The 25,997-nt window shown below is 32.5% G+C and overlaps 1 protein-coding gene across 1 annotated transcript in view; it reads right to left on the bottom strand.

Annotated features, from left to right (window-relative positions):
- Positions 1 to 862: 862 nt before the first annotated feature.
- Positions 863 to 25,997, bottom strand: part of LOC127706728 (uncharacterized) — a 59,211-nt gene continuing 34,076 nt past the window's right edge. The window contains exons 4-10 of the mRNA XM_052211386.1: positions 21,752 to 21,802; positions 19,406 to 19,720; positions 18,484 to 18,843; positions 15,220 to 15,315; positions 4,888 to 4,953; positions 4,112 to 4,213; positions 863 to 930 (exon numbers count right to left, since the gene is read on the bottom strand). Of these exons, the coding sequence (XP_052067346.1) occupies positions 863 to 930; positions 4,112 to 4,213; positions 4,888 to 4,953; positions 15,220 to 15,315; positions 18,484 to 18,843; positions 19,406 to 19,720; positions 21,752 to 21,800 (1,056 nt within the window). The 5' untranslated portion in view covers positions 21,801 to 21,802. The remainder of the gene's footprint in view (positions 931 to 4,111; positions 4,214 to 4,887; positions 4,954 to 15,219; positions 15,316 to 18,483; positions 18,844 to 19,405; positions 19,721 to 21,751; positions 21,803 to 25,997) is intronic.

The raw sequence follows: 25,997 nt of genomic DNA, 5'->3' as shown, positions 1-25,997 counted from the left end.
GTGATGGAACATCATCGGTTATTCTACATAGAAACGAAACGGGGACAGCTGAAGTTGGGGCCAAGCTATATATTTAGTGTTCGCTTCTGCAGCCTAACAAATTTAAAAATTGGTTATATAACATTGAATCTGCTTTCTTAATTCCCTTTTAACCGACTTTTTTTTTATTTGACTTTTTATTTAGTTGACACAGGAATTTTGTAACTACCCCAAACAATCCTATTGCATGAGTTTTCATCATTTACTTGCCTACCAAGTTTCGTACACCGCCATGTCAAAAAATAAAAAGAAAAAAAATTTCACTGTTCTCTATGTTGATGTTCAACTGGTTCCTCCATATGGAGAAAATGTTTATTTTACAAGCCAAATTGTAATGCCGTTCTAGATGTTATCAAAAACCCAACTACAACCGCACTATGAATATTGATATACTTGATATTGATATATGTGCATTACATAAAAACAATTTATTTTGAACCATTGTGGATAACCTCTAGATTTAACCTTTGAACTCCAGATCAAATTACTAATTTTTGGAACATTCAAATGACTACCTAAAAACTAAAGATAGGTTTGCTTGCTTTGACAAATATCTCAAAATATCTCAAAATCCTTGTGATCTCACTCCAAAACCATATATAGTATCATATGCCTTGAAAATACCTTTCTATTACTAGAATTTGATTGTTTGCCTTTCCTTAATGGCGAAAATTCTTTAGATAGAAGGGAGAAATTAATTTATGTCAATTAAAACAGTTCCACATAGTTATGTTATTAATCAAATAACCAATCATTCCTTTCACTACATTATTTGACTGTTTTTGTTTTTCTTATGAAAATGGACAACTTGCGTAAATATTGTTCATATAAACCTACCTGTTAGGGGCACGCATTCTGTACGTTCTTCGATTACTGTTATTCCCTGTGTCGCTACAATTCAGAATAAAAACATGCACTATGTGTCATTTGGTCTTCTGTGGAGAGTTGTCTCATTTGCAATCATACCACATCTTTTTTTTATACTATATGTTTCTTAAGTACAAGAAATACTTTTAAGAGGATTCTGTCTGCCTTTGTATAGTCTTTCTATATGAAACCATAGCTATACTGAACTATATAAAAGTAAAAAGATGTGGTATGATTGCCATAAGACAATTATCCACCAGAGAAGTTGTGGTATGATTGCAATAAGAAGAAGGATGGGGTACATAATAAAGGCAACAGTAGTATACCGCTGTTCGCAAACTCATTAATCGATAGAGATAAAAACAAATCCGGGTTACAAACTAACACTGAGGGAAATGCATCAAATATAAGAGGAGAACAACGACACAACAAAAACACAACATTAAAATGTAACACACACAGAAACGAACTATAATATAACAATGGCCATTTTCCTGACTTGGTACAGGACATTTTAAGAAAAAAATGGTGGGTTGAACCTGGTTTTGTGGCATGCCAAACCTCCCGCTTTTATGGCAACGTCAAACACAACACCAAAACGACAACATCACATGACAGGACCACACTACAAATAAATGGGAGAACATATAGGACAAAGAAACGCACGAATAATAGCTAACAAAAGGTACTAGGCTTAAAATTCAATACGCCAGACGTTCGTCTCGTCCACACAAGACCAACAAGTGACGCTCAGATGAAAAAAGTTTGAAAGCCGAAACAAGTACAAAGCTGAAGAGCATCGAGGACCAAAACTTCCAAAAAATTGCGCCTAACACGGCCAGGGTTTTCTGCCTGGGACAAGAACATCCTTATTATTTAGAATAATTTATAATTTTGCAAACAGTAAATTTTATAAAATGACTATATAATAGATATACATGATAAAACCAAAGTGGGGACAAACTACAGAATAAAAACGGATACATTACATAAAACAACTTAATCCAACACATAAAAAAATACACAGCCGAGTTAGCCAAAGCCTCAACGCACAAAGTGACGTCACATTTGAAATTCTAAAAAAACACACAAAGTGACGTCACATTTGAATTTGTAAAAATATTTCCAAAAATAAGATAGGATTAGGATTGATTAAAGATTATATTTGTAATACTGACATTACATTTATTAATAACAATGAAAATTACAATACTTATTAATATCAAATGGTAGTAATTAGACAATTAATTGTATTATCTAGCTATGTCGGTGTTTCTTCTGAATCAAACTGTAAACCAAATATATCGTATAAATTTCGTTGAACCAAACTAAAATCTAATAAATGAAGGGGGTGATTAATTATCTTTACCATAACACACGAATATAACAGAAAAGACGTTAAGACATTTGACAAAATCCGACGAGAACAACAAATATAACATCAAAATTAAATACATGAATTTGGGATAGAAAGGTACCGTGACACGTCTTATAGCAATGCGGTTTTACACTCAGAAAAACAGTCACAATCGGGAATAAGTCACGTTCGGTAATTTAAAGATCAGAGGACGTAATGACAAACCACAATCTAACACGTGGTAAAAATGTCCTTAGTTAGTTTGAACAAAGACACATCGTATGGATCAACCAATTGGTGATGGTGTCCGTAAAATTTACGGAGTGTCATTTTTAGTCTGTCCTCCTCATAACTTTGTTGGAGCAGTTTCTTCGTAAGGAGCACACTCCTGTATATGAAGTCCGTATAGTGTGAACAAGTACGTTTGCCAATGACACAAATATTAAACAGAGACCAAACGACAAAGATAAAAGCAACTCTATATCAACGTACGGTCTTCAACATTGTGCAAATTTAACGTATAATAAGCTACAAAGGTACCCAACATGACAAAATGTAAAACGATTTAAACGAGAAAACTAACGACCTGATTTATGTATAAGAAAATAAACGAAAAACAAAATATGATCGACAGTAACCAACAATCAACCACTGAATTACAGACTCCTGATTTGTGACAGACACATTCAGAATGTTTGTGATCGCTAAACTCTCCCCATAGTCTGGGGCAGTAGAGAAACAATACAACATCAAAATGTTTGAATATTAACATAGACAATTTTACAGCGTGTTGTAGCTCCTTACGTTTCTACGTTTTTATGCTTCCCCGGCTTTCAAATATTTAAGTTTGAGCGTTTCTGATGAAATAAATCCAGAGTGTCTCGATTGATTGATTGATTGTGCGTTGCTTAACGTCCAGTGGCAATTATTTCATATATGTTCTGGACGAGAACAAATTGACAATAAATACAATTGGTAGGTCATGTATTAGAGGCCGTCCAGAACAAAGGTTAGGGAAATTTGGACGGCCACTGGAAAATGAGGGTATATTGGATAGAAATTTTGCCTTGAAACAGGCCACGTGCGGACCCCAAAAGAGTTGTTGCAAAGGCTTTCACTCTCTCTGCATCGGATTTGACGTACCAATTCTGATCGGACGTGACTGCGTACTTGTACATCCCTAATAGCCAAACGGACATCCCCTTTGGCAAGGGTTTTACTGCAGGTCGGAAAAAGACATAAGCGACCATATTTCTATTCCCACGTCTCCTTGTGGGGAGAAAGCGCCTCGAAAACACGAAATTTGTAAACTTTATTTTAAGAAAATTTGTAGAAATTAGGTAATTAATGCACCTGCTCAATTGATTCAACAATAATACAAACTGCTTTTAAAATTCGTTCTAATAATTTGATGATTACTGATTTTCTAATGAGGGGGATTCGTGTTGCTCTGTCTTTAGTTTACTATGGTGTATTTTTTAGACTGCTGTTTGAATTTTGGGCGTTTTTGTCATGGCATGGTCAGTTCGATTTCAACCTATGAGTTTGATTATCCAATTGATATTTTCTACATCTCTTTTCATAAAATTTAAAGATTCGAAAATTCATTGAAAAACGAAATATGTGTGTATGAATGTCAATTCCAAAGCACTCTATCGCAACAATACTATTTTTAGTTACAATCACACGAAGAATTGGAATGATTGTCAATCTTAGAGTACTCTATGGCACAACAGTTCACAAAAAGAAGTAAATAAATTACAAATATATAAATCAATACATTATATCTTGAATCAATACATCACATATAAAAAATAACTTGCCAGACAAAAAAGCAATGGTACTTACATCTTTTACTTTTCAAATAAAAGCGAACACAACACACCGCAAAAAGAGTCCCCACTACACATGCGAATACTGTTAAGGACAGATAAAAAATATGAAGTCCACCTGAATTAATAAAATATAAACAAGGGTAAAAGTGTTAATATTTGTCAAGCGCTTTTGTATTTTCGTGTGAACTTATCATCAGTTTCCCAAATATGAACTTAGTACAAAATCATTAAATGACTAATTGCATTTGCATGAATTTAATTTTGATATAATAAAAAGTAAAATTACAAAAATACCGAACTCCAAGGAAAATTCAAAACGGAAAGTCCATTCCCAAATGGCAAAATCGTTCAAATACATCGAATGAATTGAAATCAACTGTCATATTTCTGACTTGGTACAAAGTCTGCAAAAGGAGTTTAACGAACAAAATAAAAGCTATGTATCGAAGAATACCGTAAAAGTCTCGTCAAAAGGTTTGAGTTCATTTGCTCATCAAAGAAGAACTTAGATGGACAGCAATTCAATCATTCTTAATTATACATAGATATTTCCGATAGATATTTACCATATTTTCCCATACATTTCCATGCTCCCGCGTTGAGTCACAATAACTGTTTTAAGAGTAAATTAACAATTTGATTTTTTTTGTATTTGATTAAAAGTAGATTTTAGAAAAAAGGGTAATGAAAAAAAAAGAAAAAAAAAAAACCCCAATATGCAATTTAAACCAATGAAACAAAACCTCTCTAATTGAAAATAGCAAATATTATGCAATGTTATGTTTATACCTTTATTCTCCACCGGATTGTTATCCGATATAACCTTCATTTGCGTTGTGCGTGTTGGGACAAACTCTGTAAAATACAATTTTGTTTTGTACGAAGTATCAATCATTCCACTCTGTATATGCGTTTTGTTAAAATATACTTTTTCCCTTTTTTGGTCTTTTGGAAAATGTTGTTTGTGCTGTATTTAGACCCCTCTACCAAGAAACGTGTTTTGCATGCACACGTATAAAAAAGTGAAAAAGTATATTTTAACAAGCAGGTCGAACAACGGATGTTCTTAAACCCTGCTGACTGCCATTGGCGATTGTTAAATAAATGGATCACCAAATGTAACAAAATGGATCTTAACTATTAATTTAATACCAAACAGAAAACAATAAACTTGCGGAAAAGATGGTATACCGCAAAAAAAGGTGCCAAAATTAGTACATCATATCCGGATTTCGACAATTAATGTCTCTTCAGTGATGTTAGGAATCGAAACGGTATTTGGAAGGCCATATAATTTACCTCAATTTAGGATTGACTCTTGAATTTTGAAGAGTCGAAATAGGATGAACGGATTATAAAAACCCGAAGGCATATATAATACAAGCCCAAACGAAAAAATATATAAACAAGTCTAAATTGAAAACAACGTTCAAACCTACGATTGCATTGGATTATATATATAAACAAGTCTAAATTGAAAACAACGTTCAAACCTATGATTGCGTTGGATAAAAACCACAATTTTGTCTCCTGGATAGATGCACACGCCTGATGAAGCTAGTTTGTCTACCGAAATATTGCATATATCTATTTAAAATGTAATAGAACTTTTTTAATGTATCAATGAGCGTGTTTAAATATATATATATACAAGTCTAAATTGAAAACAACGTTCAAACCTATGATTGCGTTGGATAAAAACCGCAGTTTTTATACGTGTGCATGCAAAACAAATTTCTTGTTAGAGGGGTCTAAATACAATATATATATTTATATATATATATATATATATATATATATATATATATATATATATATATATCTATATATCGTTTTTCAATTTAGACTTTTATATATATATATATATATATATATATACATATATATATATATATATATATAACTCGTCTAAACATCAGCCCAACAATGTTAGATCTGTAAATAATTTGCTTTCGCATATAAATAAATGCCTAAGAGTGTAGCTTTAATACACTAATGAGGGGTTTAAAAATAGTTCTTATATCTTATATATTCACGCAATATTTCGCTAAACAAATCATAATTTTTACTTATTCTTTGGATGGAGAAGTTTTAGTGATTCACGTACATATTTTCCGATCTTGTTATGAAGTTCAATCCTATTTATACTGTTCAATTGACAAAATATTTAAAAAAAAGATGCATTGTATTTTATCATATGTTTCTTTCAAATTGTCGTTAGGGAAAAATATAAAGATTTTGATTGTTCTCACTGGATCTTAAGGCAAAAGGTTTAAAAATGTGAATTAAAATCAAAATTTGAGGTTTGTAAAACTAAACTTTTATAATATATATATAAACTTATTAGAAAACTATAGTTTTCAACGGAAACATAACATAAAACAAACCAGGTCCGCAATGCTCTTCAACGTCGGGCTTAATTTGGTCTTTCTTTAAAACTATTTTTCATTCAAGTGTCACTAATCAGTCTTTTGTAGACGTAACGCGCATCTTGCGTATAAAATTTTAATTCTGGTATATATGATGAGTTTATTTACATGTACTTTTTAGAATTAAATACTTAATTCTACCTATCATTTCAAAATCCTTATATTTTAAATGTTAAGAAATAATGAATCCATAAGATAGATGGAATGGTTTTTATACGCCAGTCTTTGTCTGGACGTATTATGTTGATTCGTAGGCCGTCCGTGCTTCTGTCCGTCCGTCAATATTACAATGGCAGAGGAGTAGACTAAAAAGTTGGCTGGGACGAACTTCTGAAAGTGACGAGGAAAACAAAACAAAACTTAACTAAACACATAAATAGTCTAATAGATTAGAAGTAAGTTAGTTTTATTTTTCATTTTCATTTTTGTATGTCAATAATTTTGCCAAACAGAGGAAGGGGCAAGAACGAACTCTTTAAAGCGGAGTAGAAGGTGATTTCGAACAAGTTTACATTCCAATGGACGGTGTTTCTGAAGGCAAAAGTTGTGCGGCCACAGATAATATCTGACAAATACTGATACATAAGTGTGATAGATGTACTACGTAGGTGTACATTGTTGTTATTATTGAATGTTAGTTTCAAACGTCCAATTTGCGATATCTGCGACAACTTGTACTACGAGGTCAGATTAAGTGTTCTGATGAAAGACAACTCTTTTCTTAAAACGCGTAATTGTTTTGAAAGGTCGGTAACATAATCTTTAATGGGTTTTATTTGAAAGAGTACACAAAACGCTTACCTTATTGAAATATTAATGAAGAAATAAGTGATAGATATTTTTTAAATACTGGACACTTTTTTTATATCTTACATAATAGAATTTATGATTCAGCATAAATTCGGTTATTAGTGTAAGCATAGATTACTTGTGTTATTAGCCGTTTCACCTCTATTAAATGTAGGCTATCAGATGTATGTTTGTCAATGCGCAATATGACTGCGCACGCGATCTTTTTCATTCCGACATTTGAAAGAAACAGACGGAATATTATTTGGTGATTGAAAGAAAATTATCTTGGTGATTAAAAAGATATAGGATCCTCAGTGTGTAGGTTTAGTACCACTTTTTTTAATATTGGTGGTATAATTAGTCTCCTGCAATAATTGTGGGATATTTAATAGAATATCAGTGTTTTATAGCAAATTAATTTTAATTTATTGCTTATTTTGCTTATTTTTACATGTTATGATACTTTTACTATCCGGAGGTAGCGATCGGTGTTTATCATGTATAAGAATTGAGCTATTAAAAATTGTTTATGTACTGTTACATAGAGATATACACGTTTTATTCTTTTTCATTTCAACGCTTGACACCGATCTGAAAATTTCACTCCGGCGGTCACAGCTTAATGCTAGTTGAAAGTTACGCATGTTCAACATAATTATTTTTTATCTTTTCATGTATGCATCACCATAACCATAATTGTAAGAATCATTATATATGCACAATCAACAATTTGTCAGCTGTCTTATTATCAGTATAGATGTTATTATTATCATTATAGATCGTTATTATTATTGATGCGCAAAGATCAGAAACACAGTTTGGCAGTATTTGGCCACAGCTTTATTACAAACTACACAATTATAAATCCATATAACTAGATAAACAGTTAAGATATATATATATATATATAGCAGATAGATAATTAGATAGATAGATAAATGAACGTAGTCGCCTTTCATATTGGCACACTACAAAAAGATAACTAGATAACTAACTAGATAACTAAATATTTACAATAAATGAAGCATCCAATAAAATAAAATGAATCCTGGGATACAGAGATTCATAATTTTTTGTGTGGTGGGTCCTGGGATACAGAGACCCCCAATATCAAATGTTTTGGATGCTAAATGAAATATGCGACAAAATGACGCATAGTTAAAGTAAACGCAGCGAAATGTGCCCATAACTTAATACAGTACTAAATGTTCATATAAGCGGGCGTATGCAAGCAACGGATGAAATGTACAGACTACTCAATTTATATATATCTAAAACACATAGTCTTGAAACAGAACACGCACATTACGTTGAGATGGTACAGCTGTACCAGCAAACTACGGACTACAGACAAGTTTACAGTAGACACTAAACTGATACGCTCCATATACAGTGACTGCTTAGTTGACGTCTCACACCTTTAATTGTAGCAGGAACATTCTGAAAAAATATATCAAGACACAGCAAAAATTTGTCCATATATAATATGCAATGTTGAAACAAATAGTGGTGGGTGGGTGGGTTTTTGAAATCACCAAAATATATCCGTCTGCTTCCGTCGAATGTAGCTATTGAAAAGATTGCATGCGCAGTCATACTGCGCGTGATCAATCAGATAAGTGATAACCCACATTAGACAAAAAGTAGAACGGCCAATGACATACATAGCTTACACTAATAACCGAATTTATGCTGAATCATAAATTCTATTATCATCATTATAGATGGGTTGGTTTGTTGTTTGTTTTTTTTTTATCATATATAATACATGTGATGTAAATATCGTCTAGTATTCTGTTAAATTACTACTGTGTCCGCTTAATTACTTGACCGATATTATAATATAAAACAGCACATATCACCTCACTTGCGCTATTTTTAACAGCATCCTGCTATTGCCTAGTCATTCGGTACAGATTGTTTAATCAGCCTCCTCGCTCGTGTAAACCAGAATATTTTATTGTTATCGGATGCTGACCGACATTTGTGCAACGGTATCACTTCACGTAGACAAAAATATTTCATTCCTGACAGATGAATGTTTAATCTGGTTGGTTATAGGCGTCAATGAACTTTTAAAGGTCGCTAAGTGACAAATTCTTTATTTATAGTACAAAGCAATATTCTGTTTTGGTTGTTCAATTATATTCTTATAGTTGTTTGTCACTAAGATGAATACAAGAAGGTCATCCAAAAAGTGGAAAGCCACTGCAACGTTCGAAGCTGCATCAAGACAAGAGGAAACACAACTTCATCCAGGTTCAGTACCAGCATCTAACGATCCCTCAACTTCAGGAGGATGTTCTTTTGATGTAGTAAATCGACCAGGTAATGCAATAGGTAAAGATCTTTCAAATCTCACGCAAACAACTAGTTATTCCCTAGTCTTGACTATGATATAACATTCCATGTAAGTCAGAACTTAAAACAAAAACAAAAAATCAAACGGGCGAGTATGTCGATTTTGCTCTACTTATTAACAACTCTGTAATTGATAATGACCAGCAAAAAGTTTCATATGAACAGGGGAAACTTGTTATAAAACCAGTTTTGAATCATACAAAAATAACAAACAAAGATTTTGCACTTGAATATAAAGATATTGTTGCTGAGATACTATTGCAGTGGAATTAAGTTCGATATAAAATTCGATGGTTTGGGACTTGGCATTCGAAGACTATGTTATAGCAATATCATTATATCCTAAACCGACTTGGCTGTCACTAAAACGAATATTCTGTTATCTACGTTTAATGTTTACAATATATACTTGATAGTCCTTGTACAACTGTTCACATTATTTAACACAAATTTCAATGTTTCTTTTTCGAATACAAAATCTTACTAATTAGATACGTTACAGTCTGAGATAATAAATTCCTAACGTAACGTATCTACAAGCTGCGATGCCGACTACGATTTGAACTTTTCTTGACCTTAGAGATGATATATATAAAATGTAAGGAAACCGTTAACTCTCTGAGATTGTAAATTCATGTCAACAATTTGCAGACGATAATCTTTTCAAACATTAAAACTTTTGGTGATCAAGTTTGTTAAAGTAACTTGCGTAAGTGTGCAAACGATCTCTACCCTAATGATTAATACTAAAAAAAAATAAAAAAAAAAAAAATAATAATAATAATTATTCTAACAAATGAACTAAATTACAAATAATATTACCATCTCGCCAGATATCAAGACAAATATATATAGTATTGAACTCCATTTAATTTTATCTAAGACTGACCAGTGCTGCAAAGGAACCACACATGTTATTGATGAGCGGCCTAGAGATGTTTATCCTATTTTTACTTAAACGAAATAACATACAAAGTTTAGACCTGTCGCTGGTCAATTGCTTTGTTATAAGTCCCCTACCGGAGGAGTTGAAGGGGACTTAAGGTTCTCACTATGTTTGTCTGTCTGTCTGTCCATCCGTCAATCCGGCAAATCAGTTTTCCACATTTTTGTTTTCGTGCTTAAAGATATTGATTTGATATTTTGTGAATTGTTTTATCATGACAAGTTACAGATCAAGTATGAATGTTGTTCCGGTCTGATGATTTTGTGCAGAGTTATGGTCAAATGCACTCAAATAATCAGTTTTCCGCACATTTTTTCATCATACTTGAAGATATTGATTTGATAATTGGTATATAGTTTTATCATGACAAGTTACAGATAACGTTCGAATTGTGTTCCAGTATGATGATTTTGTGCAAAGTTATGGTCCTTGGACTAAGAAAATTCACTTAAATAATCAGTTTTCCGCACATTTTTTCGTCATACTTGAAGATATTGATTTGATAATTGGTATATAGTTTATTCATGACAAGTTACAGATCAAGTTCGAATTGTGTTCCAGTATGATGATTTTGTGCAAAGTTATGGTTCTTGGGCTTAGAAAATTCACTTAAATAATCAGTTTTCCGCACATTTTTTCGTCATTCTTTAAGATATTGTTTTAATAATTGGTACATAGTTTTATCATGACACGTTACAGATCAAAATCGAATTTTGTTCCAGTCTGATGATTTTGTGCAAAGTTATGGTCCTACGACTAAGAAATTCACTCAAATAATAAGTTTTTCTCATGTTTTTTTATGCTTGAAGATGTTGATTTGATAATTGGTATATAGTTTCATCTTGAAAAGTTACAGATCAAGTTCAAATTTTGTTCCGGTCTGATGATTTCTGTGCTGAGTTTTGGTCCTTGAACTTAATATTCTATAAATTCACAGACATTATCAGTTTTCCTCAATTTTATTTTGTCATGCTTGAAGATATTGATTTAATAATTGGTATATAGTTTTATCATGACAAGTTACAGCTCAAGTTTCGAGTTTTGTTCCGGTTTGATGATTTTGTGCAGAGTTATGGTCCCTGGACTTAATAAAAATTTACTTAATAATCAGTTTTCCACATTTTTTTTTCGTCATGCTTGAATATATTGACTTGATATTTGTTATATGGCTTCCACCATGGCAAGTTATAGATCAAGTTAATATTTTGTTCCAGTACAATGAATTATTAACCTGTAGTGACTATGTATTGCAATGCATTACTCTCAGAATGCTTGGTTTGATAGAACTCCTTTCTCTAGATATCAGTTTAGGAGTCACTAAAAGTCACTAAATATTTTCGGACTAAGTCAAGGAATACATAGTTCTCATTTCTTCAGGAAAGGCACTGCTACAGAGCTGCCATAAATGGTTGACCTGATTCTAAAACTCAGGCAATGTGTAGATGGAAGTCTAAGTCATTTCGTTCATATATTCAAATACAACAATGTGTATAACTATTTGCATTTTTTATAATTTTATGTTTAGAACTTGCAATCACTTTAGTAATACTAACCGTTATGTAAGATTAGCAGGTTCGCCAGTAACCATTGGGATTGTGGTTTCCACCTTTGTAAAACACGAATTTATTCAAGCTCGGAATATACCAGGTGGCATTCATCTTGTACAAGATAAAACTGGAATTCGGTTTTCAATATCTCTGATTTTACACATAGGCAGATAGGCGGAAATGATTGAGTTGACACTACGACAGGTCTATTACATATAAGATGAGTAAAAATACTGTGAATATAGTTTCTGTTCTTTTACTGAATATCAGATTGTTGTGGTCTTAAGTTTGCCAAATAAACATGATATTATTCCGCAGAAACAGAAACAATGATAAGAACCAGAAAGAGGATAATCAGATGGCTGGCTAGTTTTATCATTCGTCAAGGGGGATATTCCAATCAATACATACTCTACTCCGATGTATCTCCCAATTCCATATTTAAATGCCAAGATGGTGTACATTTGACTCATATTGGTAATACATTTTGCTTATCACATTTCAAGGGGCGGAAGAGGCCTTTCTTGTCTACACTCCACATTCTTTCCACAATGTGTATTAAGAAATTGCTTGATATTCATTAGAATTCAGTTATCGTTAGGGTTTAGATTTATGAGTCTTTAATATTTGTTTTTTTTTGTATTTGGCACACAGCTTCTACGCAGCTCTATCCGCTTTTAATGGCGGTTGACCCGACAGTCTTGGTCAATTTGGCACATTTCGCTGCGTTTCCTTTAAATATGCGTCATTTGGCGTCATATTTCATTTAGCATCCAAAACATTTGATATTGTGGGTCTCTGTATCCCAGGACCACCACACAAAAATTTACGAATCTCTGTTTCCCAGGATTCATTTAATTGGATGCTTCATTTATTGTAAATAATTAGTTATCTAGTTATCTTTTTGTAGTTTGCCAATATGAAAGGTGACTACGTTCAATTAATTATCTATTTACTATATATATATCTAAATTGTTTATCTAGTTAGTTATCTAGTTATCGTGTCGTAGTTTGCCAATACGAAAGGTGACTACGTCCATTCAAATATCTATTTACTATACACATATATATCTTAATTGTTTACCTAGTTATATGTGTTTATAATTTTATAATAAAGCTGTGGCCAAATACTGCCAATACAGTGTTTCTAATCATTGCGCATCAATAATATTAGAATTTATGATTCAGCATACATTCGGTTATTAGTGTAAGCATAGATTACTTGTGTTATTAGCCGTGTCACCTCTATTAAATGTAGGCTATCATATGTATGTTTGTCAATGCGCAATATGACTGCGCACACGATCTTTTTCATTCCGACATTTGACAGAAATAGACGGAATATTATTTGGTGATTGAAAGACCCACCCACCCACAACTATGTCTTATACTACCTAGCATAATATATCATGAACATATTTTTGCTGTATCTTTAATATATTTTTCAGGATGATCCTTGTACAACCGATCGGATGAACCGTCAACTAAGCAGTATATGTGGAACATCAGTTAATTATCTACAGTGTATTTGTCCGTAGTTTGCTAGTATAGCTATGCCATCTCAATGTGTGTTGTGTTTTTAGACTGTATTTTTAGACATTTATAAATCCAGTAATCTGTGACTTCGTTCGTATCATGTAAGAACAATTTTTGTTTGTGCCTGTTTATATGAACATTCCGTAGAGATATTTAGTTATGGGCACATTTCGCTGCGTTTCCTTTAAATATGCGTCATTTGGCGTCATATTTTATTTAGCATTCAAAACATTTGATAGTGTGGGTCTCTGTATCCCAGGACCACCACACAAAAATTTACGAATCTCTGTTTCCCTGCAGGATTCATTTAATTGGATGCTTCATTTATTGTAAATAATTAGTTATCTAGTTATCTTTTTGTAGTTTGCCAATATGAAAGGTGACTACGTTCAATTAATTATCTATTTACTATATATATATCTTAATTGTTTATCTAGTTAGTTATCTAGTTATCGTGTCGTATTTTGCCAATATGAAAGGTGACTACGTCCATTCAAATATCTATTTACTATACACATATATATCTTAATTGTTTACCTAGTTATATGTGTTTATAATTTTATAATAAAGCTGTGGCCAAATACTGCCAATACAGTGTTTCTAATCATTGCGCATCAATAATAATTTTTTCGGCGGTAATGAACTAAAGCACACTTTTTAAAAACAAAACTCGAAGAATCTTTAATTTTAGAATTTTTAACTGATAGATACAAATCTACTGTGTAACGTGAAAACATGAACTAGGCTTGTATGGTCGATAAGATTGGATTATATGAAATTTTAAATAACAATCAAATAATGTTTATATGTGGGAAAACACGAAACTGGTTTGCTATAGTGGTCAAACGAAGTTGGTGTCCCCAAATTATTTTCATTATATAATTTTTCCAAAATCATGAAATACCTTCCCACAAAATGTTAAAAATTACAGGTAGAAATGAATAGGCTGTTTGGTCTTTTAAAGTTTATGCAACTTCTTTTCTGTTTGAAGTTTTTGAGAAGCTCCTGTATGAGGTCTATCTCGAAAAAGAATAAAACAGCAAGTCAGCTTGCAGAGGTACATATTTGGTTTTCATAGAATGCCTATTCGAAAAAACAAATATATTTTGAAAAACATGCAATATCTAGATGATGTCAGTTAAATTGAACATTTTGTTTTCAGAGTGTTTTATCAGGTTTGATTTGTCTCGTTTTAGATTTGACGGATGATAGAAGCTTTATGTATGTTCATGAAATAATCAATGCATACACCTTAACGTGAAGCATTCCTGACGTGCAAACAACTACAAATGAGAACATTTTGTACCTATTACGACGATAAATGCAGTAGTACGTTGAGTAGAACATAGAATGAAAAGTCTAGAAGTATATGTTAAACAAAATATGAAATCAAGGAGTGTACCCAGGAATGATATATTGCACAAAACTGAAATAATAAACACACTTAGTGATCAGAATAAAGTCTGCTTGAATTATTTTGAATCATTTTTGTCTTGATATAGATTCTAACCTGTAGAAATTTCCTTGACTACAACTGTGATTATATCATTCCATATCTTATCACCAGCTTTGATTATGGAGACAGTTGTGGTTTCGTCGGAAAATCCTAAATAAGTACAAAAAGTTATCATATGACAACTTTATGACAGACATTCTCCATCGGATAACACGTGGTTATACAGGGATTACACCATAATATTTATATAATTCGTCTCAAATTTAGCCCAACAATGTTAGATCTTCAAATTTGCGTTAGCAAATTTTTGTTCTTCCCTCAGCGGGATTCGAACCCTTGCTTCTGTGACAACGTTGCAACACCGCCTGCACCGTGTCCAGCGCCCTAGATTACTCTATTGGGTTAAATTTGAGACGAATTAAATATATATATCATTGTGTTAAAGTACACAATAATAAAGTTATTTAAAGCAAATATTATTGCATCCAAAATTAATAATTTTATATTGTATGTATGGGGACGTTGAAATGCCTGTACCAAGCAGGAATATTTTTGTTAAATAAACATTTTACCTTAAAGTTTGAGTTGACGAAGACATTTATAAAAACAACACGTGTTCTCGTACTTATATTTTTTCCTGAATTTATATACAAATGTATATATATATATTTGTATGGCTTATTTACTCTTTATATAACTTCCCGTATTTGTACTTCATTACTGTTTCTCTTTTGGTGTGTACGTTTATTACACAAACTCCATTAAAAACGTATGTGATCTCACCACGGTTTTTGATATGGTTTATGTTGTTTAGTATGTGGTGTTTTCTGGGCTGTTGTTTGTGTCTTAGTTGTATACTTTTCTTGCCATTGCATTGTCAATTTTCGTCTACTTATGAATGTCCCTTTGGTATGATGCTCCATCACGAACTGGTATACCGTGTAGATGCAAGAATAGACGTATGATTTATGAATTAACCAACTGTTTTCTTTTCCCGATATTGAATTATGTGTTACTGAGTGTGCAAGTAAAGGTGGAGACGCTTATACTGTGCCTACACTACGACCGGTTTCTCTCGTATTGGAGTGCATACGATTCCATCAGTTTCTGTTTACCTTGATTTGCATCTTCGTTGTAGTTTTGATAGATTTGAACATCGGTAAAACTAATTTGCCTAGGAATGTGTGATTAACAAACTATTTTTAAATTCCCCGTTGATAATTTTAGAAATGAATAAGAAACTAAGGTTCCAACTTCTTCAAGGAAAGTTGCCCATAGATGAATTTTGCTATTTCTTTTCAGTAAAATTGAAAATGGAAATGGGGAATGTGTCAAAGAGACAACAACCCGACCATAGAGCAGACAACAGCCGAAGGCCACCAATGGGTCTTCAATGCAGCGCAAAACTCCCGCACCCGGAGGCGTCCTTCAGCTGGCCCCTAAACAAATATGTATACTAGTTCAGTGATAATGGACGTCATACTAAACTCCGAATTATACACAAGAAACTAAAATTAAAAATGATACAAGACTAACAAAGTCCAGAGGCTCCTGACTTGGGACAGGCGCAAAAATGCGGCGGGGCTAAACAAGTTTTTTGAGATCTCAACCCTCCCCCTATACCTCTAGCCAATGTAGAAAAAACAAACGCACAACAGTACGCACAGGTCTCTTTTGGTCATATAGCTTAAAACGGTTTTAGGTATTTAAACATTCCTGGCTTTAAAATCTTTATATTTTAGCGTTCCTAGTGAAAGTAAATTAAGGGGAGCGCTTCGAACGAACAAACTTTATTAAGTATAATTACTTTCAATTAGTCGATATCTGCTGGATATCTGTTAGTCCCCGTTGGTAGCATCAGCTCAGTTGTCCTGTCCTGACATGGTTTATTACATAGTTTTGTACATTTCTCGTTGATAAATGAAGAACTCAATAAGAAACAAAGGTTCTAACTCCTTCAGGCAATAATGATCTTAGATGAATTTGGATAGTCAATCTTTTAATGTATTTTTAAATATTTTTTTATCATAAAGATCCTCACATTTAAAGGTATTAAAACATCCCTGGCTTTCAAATGATTAGATTGAAGTTTTCGTGATAAAGGTGAATGCATCTAAATTTTTCAGATTCCCGAAATTAAAAAGTGTTATCTTTTAATTTTATGCAGATGGGATTTTTTGTCCCGTAATCATATTTTTTTCAGTCCTGACATTTAACCAATATTTTGATGAATCCCGTGCTTTGCTGATGTTTTTGCTATTTGAGATTCAGAAACAATAGATGATAGTCTTTTTGATATCTTTGAGGCTAAGTTAGAATGTAAGTTAAAAAAAATCCTACTTGTGCTCCAATGTACAGGTCAAACATTTTCGACAATAAGCAAAGATATATAGTGAAACCCTTTACAATTGCAGGTTTAACAAGCTTTTACTCCATCTTAAAATCTTCAATGAAGCTAGAATATTAAAACATCAATGAAACCGATGTTCGTTTGCTTTTCGTGTTGTCAAGTTAGTGTGATGATTGTGTGTCATGACTTTTAGCATCATATCCTACTGTGACCATACCATGAGATAACCACTACTTCTGTTTTAAACGAAACTGAAACCCTTTTTTTAAAACTTTTTTCATTGTTTGTTCCGTGAAGTTTCTTTAGATAACAGTCATGTTGACCTTTAGTACTATGAATATCATGTTTTCATTCAAAATTGGCAATTCGATTTAGTTTAAAGGCTATATAGTTTACATTTATCTGCAATTTGTACATTTTCCTTTGATTTATACTGCCTGATATTTTTTTTTATATCATGTACATGAACTCATACTCGTAAATGTTAGGCAATGACGTCATGTATAGTGTCCATGTCTATACGCGTCAATTTATTAATTAAATGCAAGCGACTTCATTCATACAACCGAACAACTATCCCAACGTTTCGTACGCGTAAAAATAGTTTTACCAACTACTTCACGTTGTTTCATATTCTCAAATTTGCTGATAAAGCTAGTATCAAAAACAAAAATGCTATTATTCTCTATGTACTGATAGTTTTGTTATAGTGGGTATCGTCTTGCTGAATCGTCAATTTTTAGAATAATGTTTTAAGGGCTGTACGTTTTTTATCTGCAATAGTGTTGTCACTGGTATCTTATGTCCTTATTGTTCCGTTATACTACAAAGTAGATTTTTGGTCTACTTACACAACAATCACATAATACAGTTATGACTCAGAACCTTAAGTTTTAGATAATTCATTTCGTAATAAAAGTGTGATTTCATGAATTCTTTGAAGTTAAGTAATATATGTATATGATTACCTTCTCCATTGAAAACTACAGAAGAAAACATGGAAAATTTTGCTTTGTTGAGTGAATCAGTGAACAACATATCACACGTATATACGGTATCATTACTTTCTAGTTCGTATTCGATTACAAACTTAAACTCATTTGAAGTGCAATTGCATTCATCAGGATGACATTTTCCTCTGCGATGAATACATTTGCCTGTATCATGATTATATGTGATACTATCCTCAGTTCGACCATTCACAAGAATTTCTACATTATCGCCATCTGGTTCGCGACACGAAAAACAGTTTAAGGCATGTTTTGCATCGTGTCCTGTAGTATCAAGCAATGTGCCAGTAATATGAATTTCTGTGGAACCAATAATACCTGGAATACCAAATACATGTTATATTATTGTGATCTTTAATGAAATCTATAAATATGGGAAAGCAACCCGTAATTTCAAGGATTTTGCCTTTTTATAGGTTAATAGTGTTTATTTTTATTATATCGAATGCACACCTGCTCAAGTAAAAGTATCTATTTACACACACTGCAAACCAAAAGTCAATGCCTTATAACTAAAATTACTATGGCTAACCTGATACCGTAATTCATTTGTGTGGGATACGTTTCAATGTTCAACTTTTCGGTTAAGTGCTATTTTGTTGATAGCTTCTAAAATGTATCATATCTCCCCACCACACATTGTGATTTTAGTTTGTACCATACTATACCATAATCTTAGTAGCCAAATACCCTTTGCAAGTACATTTTGAAAAGTGTTACTGGTTAATGTCAATTGGTTTCATTTATTTACACAAAGTGAGGTAAACATATGGTATTTTTCTGAAATTAGTCATCAGTACACAGAATAAAATAATGCGTTCTTATAAATTATGATAATTGAGAGAGATTTAACGTTGATAAAGTTTTGTCATGTTTTTACCTTTTGATAACGACACTTGTGTTGTAAATCTCTTTTCATCTTGTAAACAAGTCCAAATGCCATTCACATTGTCATCTAATTTTGGTATTGTAAAGGCAATATATTTTCTTGAAAAGTCTACCTCAATCAACGCGTTTCTTTCAACAGGAGTACAATAATGAGCATTTGCTGTAAATGAGCAGTTCGCAAACAATTTTCCATGACTATCGATCAATGCAACAGGTTTTGAAAAATATTTTGTTCTACAGATTAACTTCAATCTGTCTTGATAAATTTCCCATGTCAAACAAGGAAAATTACTGCTCCACACTGCTGCTACATAAATGAAAAAAAAATATAAATTAAATGTGTCACGTGTGTGGTCGGTATTTGGTTATATAAATGTCCCTTTTTAAAAAAAAGATTTAAGAAGATTTATGTTATGTTTTACAGTAATTTGTATTGTTATTACAACTTAGAACATACTCAACCATTCTCGTCCAATGGAAAATCATTATTTTCCCCTCTATTTTTCATAGAACAAGTACATTGCTTTCCATGCTCTATAAAGTGCTATACATGAATGACTTTTCATTGTTGATGAAATATGAAAGTGAACTCTGCAAAACTGCACTAACGAAATATGCAATCCTGCAAGCCAATTTCCAAAGAGAGAAAAAAAACAAAACAAAAAAAAAAAAAAAACAAAAAAAAAAATAAATAGTACAGTTGTTTGTCTAATTATTATAAATAAAAGCAGAGAAGAATTATAAAAAAAAAAGACATTTAAAGTTGAGATTTGAATATTGTAAATGTTATAACATGACGGGTGCCACATGTGGAGCAGGATCTGCTTACCCTTCCAGAGGACCTGAGATCTACCCTAGTTATTGGTAGGGTTCGTGTTGCTTAGTCTTTATTTTTCTAGTTTTTTGTAGTTTTTGTTGCGTTTTGTGTACTATTGTTTGTATGTTTGTCTTTTTCTTTTTTAGCCATGGTGTTGTCAGTTTATTTTCGACTTATGAGTTTGAATTGAAAAGGGTGTAAAGGTGTATGTAAACGAATATTTAATCTAATTTTTATACAAGACCTTAAAATGAATATTTTGTTAAAGCAACAATGACTGTTGATATAAAAAAAAAATATATTCGAATATCATTTAGCACCTGATGTTAAAGCGCTCGTTATTCTATAATATCTGTTGATTGATTTTTGTGATTAGTAAATTTGTCAACTCTTGACAATCAAAAAGTTGCTGCTCACAAGGAAGCTACTAAACTAAGTGGTGAAGTTGAAATCATCTCTTCGTAAGTTTTACGGACGCCATCGCGAATTGGTTGACCGTTATGGAATATCAGTTTCACAGATGATAAGGTGTAATACCACCAAATCATAGTACGTCACATCCGGTTGCGTACGAAAAAGGTCGAAAAAAAATATTCCCTTGAATTTGACAGTTGTAGGAGATTAATCCTACGTTTCACTGCAGTAAAACATTTCTGAGTCATAAACATATATCTTGGGTGTTTCAAAGCACCATTATTTTTTTATTTGGTGTTTCTATAGAATACTTTGGAAACTTGAGGTTACATGGTTACTAAAGCTTGTTCATAGGAAGAAAAGGGATGAAATTTTGTTTGGTTAACTTTCAGTGATTGTTATTTTCTTATATGCACTGATATGTTATGTAAAACTTTGTCTATACAACTGGACAGGATAAAACTTTAATCATGCCAAGTATTTCTTTATTTGAAACAAAGATAAATTCTGCACAATGTTTTGAAAAGTGCAAATTAAACAAAGACTACTAGGGGAAAATCAATGATAGTATTACACCATAACGGATATGTTCCTAATTTAGTAACTAAAATCTCATCCCCTTTTCCCGAATTTGACCTACTAAGTTAGACTTATTACCGGGTTTGTACTAACATGAGCAACACGACGGGTGCCAAATGTTGAGCAGGATCTGCTTACCCTTCTGGAACACCTGAGATCACCCTTAGTTTTTGGTGGGGTTCGTGTTGCTCAGTCTTTAGTTTTTCTATGTTGTGTTTTGTGTACTATTGTTAGTCTGTTGGTCTTTTTCATTTTTAGCCATGCCGTTGTCAGTTTATTTCGACGTATGAGTTTGAATGTCCCTCTGGTATCATTCGCCTCTCTTTTACTGTATGTTACCGTATTTTGGTATAATTGCTTTGGATTGCTGTCTCATCAATGTTTATAATTACATATCTCGTCAGTTATATCAAACCGTTTTATGATATTTTGATGGATGCATATGCCTAACAACATTTAAAAAGTCAGGCCGGAACAACATAATGAAACTGATTTTTTATCGTGTGAAGTACTTTTCTCAGCACTTACCTGTATGAAGAATTGATATCAAAATGATAGGTATCAGACGTCGGACCATACCTACAAAAAATTGATTTATCTTTGGAGTACTAAGTGTAAATTCTTGTTGAATGGAAACTTTAATCCAGGTTAAAATATATTTGATAAAGATATGGTTAATAAATTTTCTGCAAAATCAATATTTATTGTATTTCACGGCCGAGTTGATACCAAATGCTGTCCAGCTTGACAAAAGATCAAACAATGTATAGACTAAATATGTTTGAGTCATACACCAAGTCTGAACAGTTTTAAGTTGGTGAATAGTTCGTTAAACTAAAACTAGAAAATTAAAGTTACTGGGTACGCATATGTTTAAACGCACTACATTGTTAAATCAATGATAAATTGAAAAAGAAATATTTATATCAGAAAATCTAAAAAAATGAGAAAAACGTTATTGAAATCATTGGGAAAAAGTTTTTGACAATCTCTGATTTTGATCGAGAATATGTCTAATGACTATATACTTATATTGGATATCAGGTATTGAAAAAGGTCTGAACCAAACAAAAAACATACATTTTTCTATCTGGTCATTGTATTAGTTATGATTCACTGTAATATTGGTCAATTAGTTAGGTCTTTCCACCTTTCCGTGGAAAGACCTATTGATTTTGTTCTGATTATTAGGTCTTTCCACTTTTCTGTGGAAAGACCTATTGTATTTGTTCTGATTATTAGGTCTTTCCACTTTTCTGTGGAAAGACCTATTGTATTTGTTCTGATTATTATTATTATTATTATTTTTTTCTTCCGCCTAATTTTGTTCTCGCGTAAAATTTTTGTTTCGCAAGATGTCGCTTAGATATTTCTTATATAGTATCATACAGTTTATGCGCTTTTTATTTTCACCCATTCTAAGCCGAACAATTTTCTTTGTAGGAGTTATCTCCCTGAACACTGTTTTCCTTGTGACTGCATCTCCTCCGTAACCGTAAAAGAAAGCGACAAATTTATTTTACCAAATGGCTCGCTATATCCTCAGGATTTGTTGTCCAATTTTGACGGAAGCGATACGAAGACTCCATATGAGAGTTATTTCCCCTAATGCATTTGAAATAAGTCATATGCATTTGTAACTGGTAAACCATAAGTGATAGAGACCTAGGGTCTGTTGATTTGAGGTCCTTGGTCCTAAAGAATAGAAAACTAGGTCAAGGTCAAAGGTCAAGGTCATGTTGTGATTTTTTACATTAGGTTCATATCGCTTCTTCTTAGAAAGAGTTATAGATATCGACAAAACAATTTAACCAAAAAGTTTGTCGCGACACGTGTTTACTAGAAATTTTTTGTCGAAATGGTACGCGTCATTTTATTGCAGGGTCAATGTCCCTGTTATGGTCGAATCAACAAATTACTTATCAAAACTTCAAACTTTGCAGCTATCATGTTGTAAATGTTTCTTATCTCAATAATGAACCACAGTCTACCACTACACTCCCCCCCCTTTTTTTCAACTGATTTTTTTTTAAGTTATTCCATTTCAAAGAAAAGAAGATCGCTTTTAGTCCCGTACATTATACTGTAAAATGCTAATCCTTCTTATGTACAAATTTCTTTCTGAAATAGAAATCCATCCCTGCAAAAATCTGCTCCAATTCATGTATTTTCTGAAATTAATCGATGAGGCACGTGCGGTCCGCTTGATTGCGAAATTAAAATCAATGTATTACTGAAATCCTACACTCAAATTTCTAAACATGCATTAAAATACAAATCTGTGCTCCCTTAAACATGTGTACGTAATATGTATGCATGGTCCGACATCAATGACCTGTACAAAATAAAAACAATAGTTATCGTGTTTCTTTGATCAATACACATGTGCTCTGTTCAACGGTCTCCCCTGAACTCCAGACATATATATTCGAGGGTCACGTGACTTCACAACACCATCTTGCGCGCGGACCTAAATTTAGAATAAAACATTGCATATCCAAATGAGGGAAAATAAAACTTCCAAGACTTCACAACACCATCTCGCGCGCGGACCTAAATTTAGAATAAAACATTGAATATCCAAAATGAGGGAAAATAAAACTTCCAAGATAAAATTTATTCCGTTTTCCTACAAATTCAATCAAAATGCATACACAACAAATAAATGACAAATGGAAGTCCGAGGTACATAGAAACTAGAGAAAATTTATAAACGAATGATGCTAGGATCAATTTTTATGAGGACATCTCAGGCGTCCGTTTGGCTGTGCGGGATGTCTAAGTACGCAGTCACGTTCGGTCAGAATATAGGCGTTATTTAAGTTAGCTGCGTCGCACAGAGAAAGTGCCATGCAATCAATCAATCAATCAATCGATCAATCGACCGACCGACCAACCAACCAACCAACCAACCAACCAAGCAAAAAACCAATGCATCATGTTTCGGAGGGGAAAGACCGTTTAACAATTGTTTTTAAAACAATTGATTTATATATATTTTTTTTTTCTTCCGCCTAATTTTGTTCTTGCGATAAATATTTGTTTCGCAATATGTCGCTTAGATATTTGGTATATGATATCGAACAGTTTATGCGCCTTTGAAATTTACCCTGCGAAACCAAATAATTTTCTTTGTAGGAGTTATCACCCCGAACACTGTTTTCCTTGTGCACGCATCTCCTCCGTAACCGTAAAAGAAAGCGACAAATTAATTTTACCAAATTGCTCGTTATATCCTCAGGATGTTTTGTCCAATTTTGACCGAAGCGATACGTAAACTCCATATGAGAGTTATTTCCCCTTCTGTATTTGACATAAGGGATATATAAATGTATAGCATGAATGGTAAGTGATAGAGACCTAAGGTATATTGATTTGAGTTCCTTGGTTCATTTAAATGAGATTGAGGCCAAGGTCAAAGGTCAAGGTCATATTCAAAATTTTGACTTTTCCTTGTTATTTGATCTCCTCTGTCACTTTTAAAATTACAAATTAAAGAACTAGTGCAAAATGTTTGCTTAATTGTGATTAAAATATGATACATTTGGTCTGAAATAATCCAATGATATCTTATATGAGTTATTGTCCCTGAAATGATTCAATTTAAGGTTAATTGATTATTACTCCAACTTGGTACATGATAAAGCCATAAGATCTTTTGCAAAATGTTGGGTGACATATGACCTTGAAAAATTGCAACAGAAAGTGACCTTGAGTGAACCGGAAGTAGTCATTTTTGCACTTATTTCATGTAGAAGTACATAGAAACCATATATTTTTTGAATGGTCATACTTTAATCTATCATTTGAGACTGGAAGTGATATTTTATAAACCGGAAGTAGCATATTATCTCCCTTATTACAGGCATAAGTATATATAAACCATATTTTTTTGGAATCAGTGTAAATAAAGCTATCATATAAGACCGAAAGTGACATTTTCTAAACCGGAAGTAGCCAATTATCTCCCTTTTTACAGGCAAAAGTATATATAAACCATATATTTTTGGATATCTGAGGTGAATGTAAATAAATCATTCATATGCGACCGGAAGTGACATTTTCTAAACCGGAAGTAGCCAATGATCTCCCTTATTTCAGGCAAAAGTCTATAGAAACCATATGTTTATTGAATCAGTATGAAGAAACCTATGATTGGACGCCAATAGAAGCTTTGAGTAAACCAGAATTAACTTCTCATCAATTATTTAGAAAATTGTTGTAATAATACCTTCAATTGTTCTTTGAACAATTTTTTTTTAATTTTTTTTTTCTTCCGCCAAATTTTATTCTTGCGATAAATATTTGTTTCGCAAGATGTCGCTTAGATGTTTCGTATATGATATCGAACAGTTTATGCGCCTTTGAAATTGACCCTGCTTAAGGAATACTTTTCTTTGTAGGAGTTATCTCCCTGAACACTGTTTTCCTTGTGTGTGCATCTCCTCCGTAACCGTAAAAGAAAGCGACAAAATTATTTTACCAAATTGCTCGTTATATCCTCAGGATGTTTTGTCCATTTTTGACCGAAGCAATACGTAAACTCCATATGAGAGTTATTTCCCCTTCTGTATTTGACATAAGGGATATATAAATGTATAGCATGAATGGTAAGTGATAGAGACCTAAGGTATATTGATTTGAGTTCCTTGGTTCATTTAAATGAAATTAAGGCCAAGGTCATATGTCAAGGTCATATTCTAAATTTTGACTTTTCCTTGTTATTTGATCTCCTTTGTCACTTTTAAAATTACAAATTAAAGAACTAGTGCAA

This window comes from Mytilus californianus, unplaced genomic scaffold, assembly GCF_021869535.1.
Source record: "Mytilus californianus isolate M0D057914Y unplaced genomic scaffold, xbMytCali1.0.p SCAF_6, whole genome shotgun sequence".
NCBI lineage: Eukaryota > Metazoa > Mollusca > Bivalvia > Mytilida > Mytilidae > Mytilus > Mytilus californianus.
Note: the sequence above shows the minus strand (reverse complement) of the source record. Positions and strands in the feature narration are given on the sequence as shown.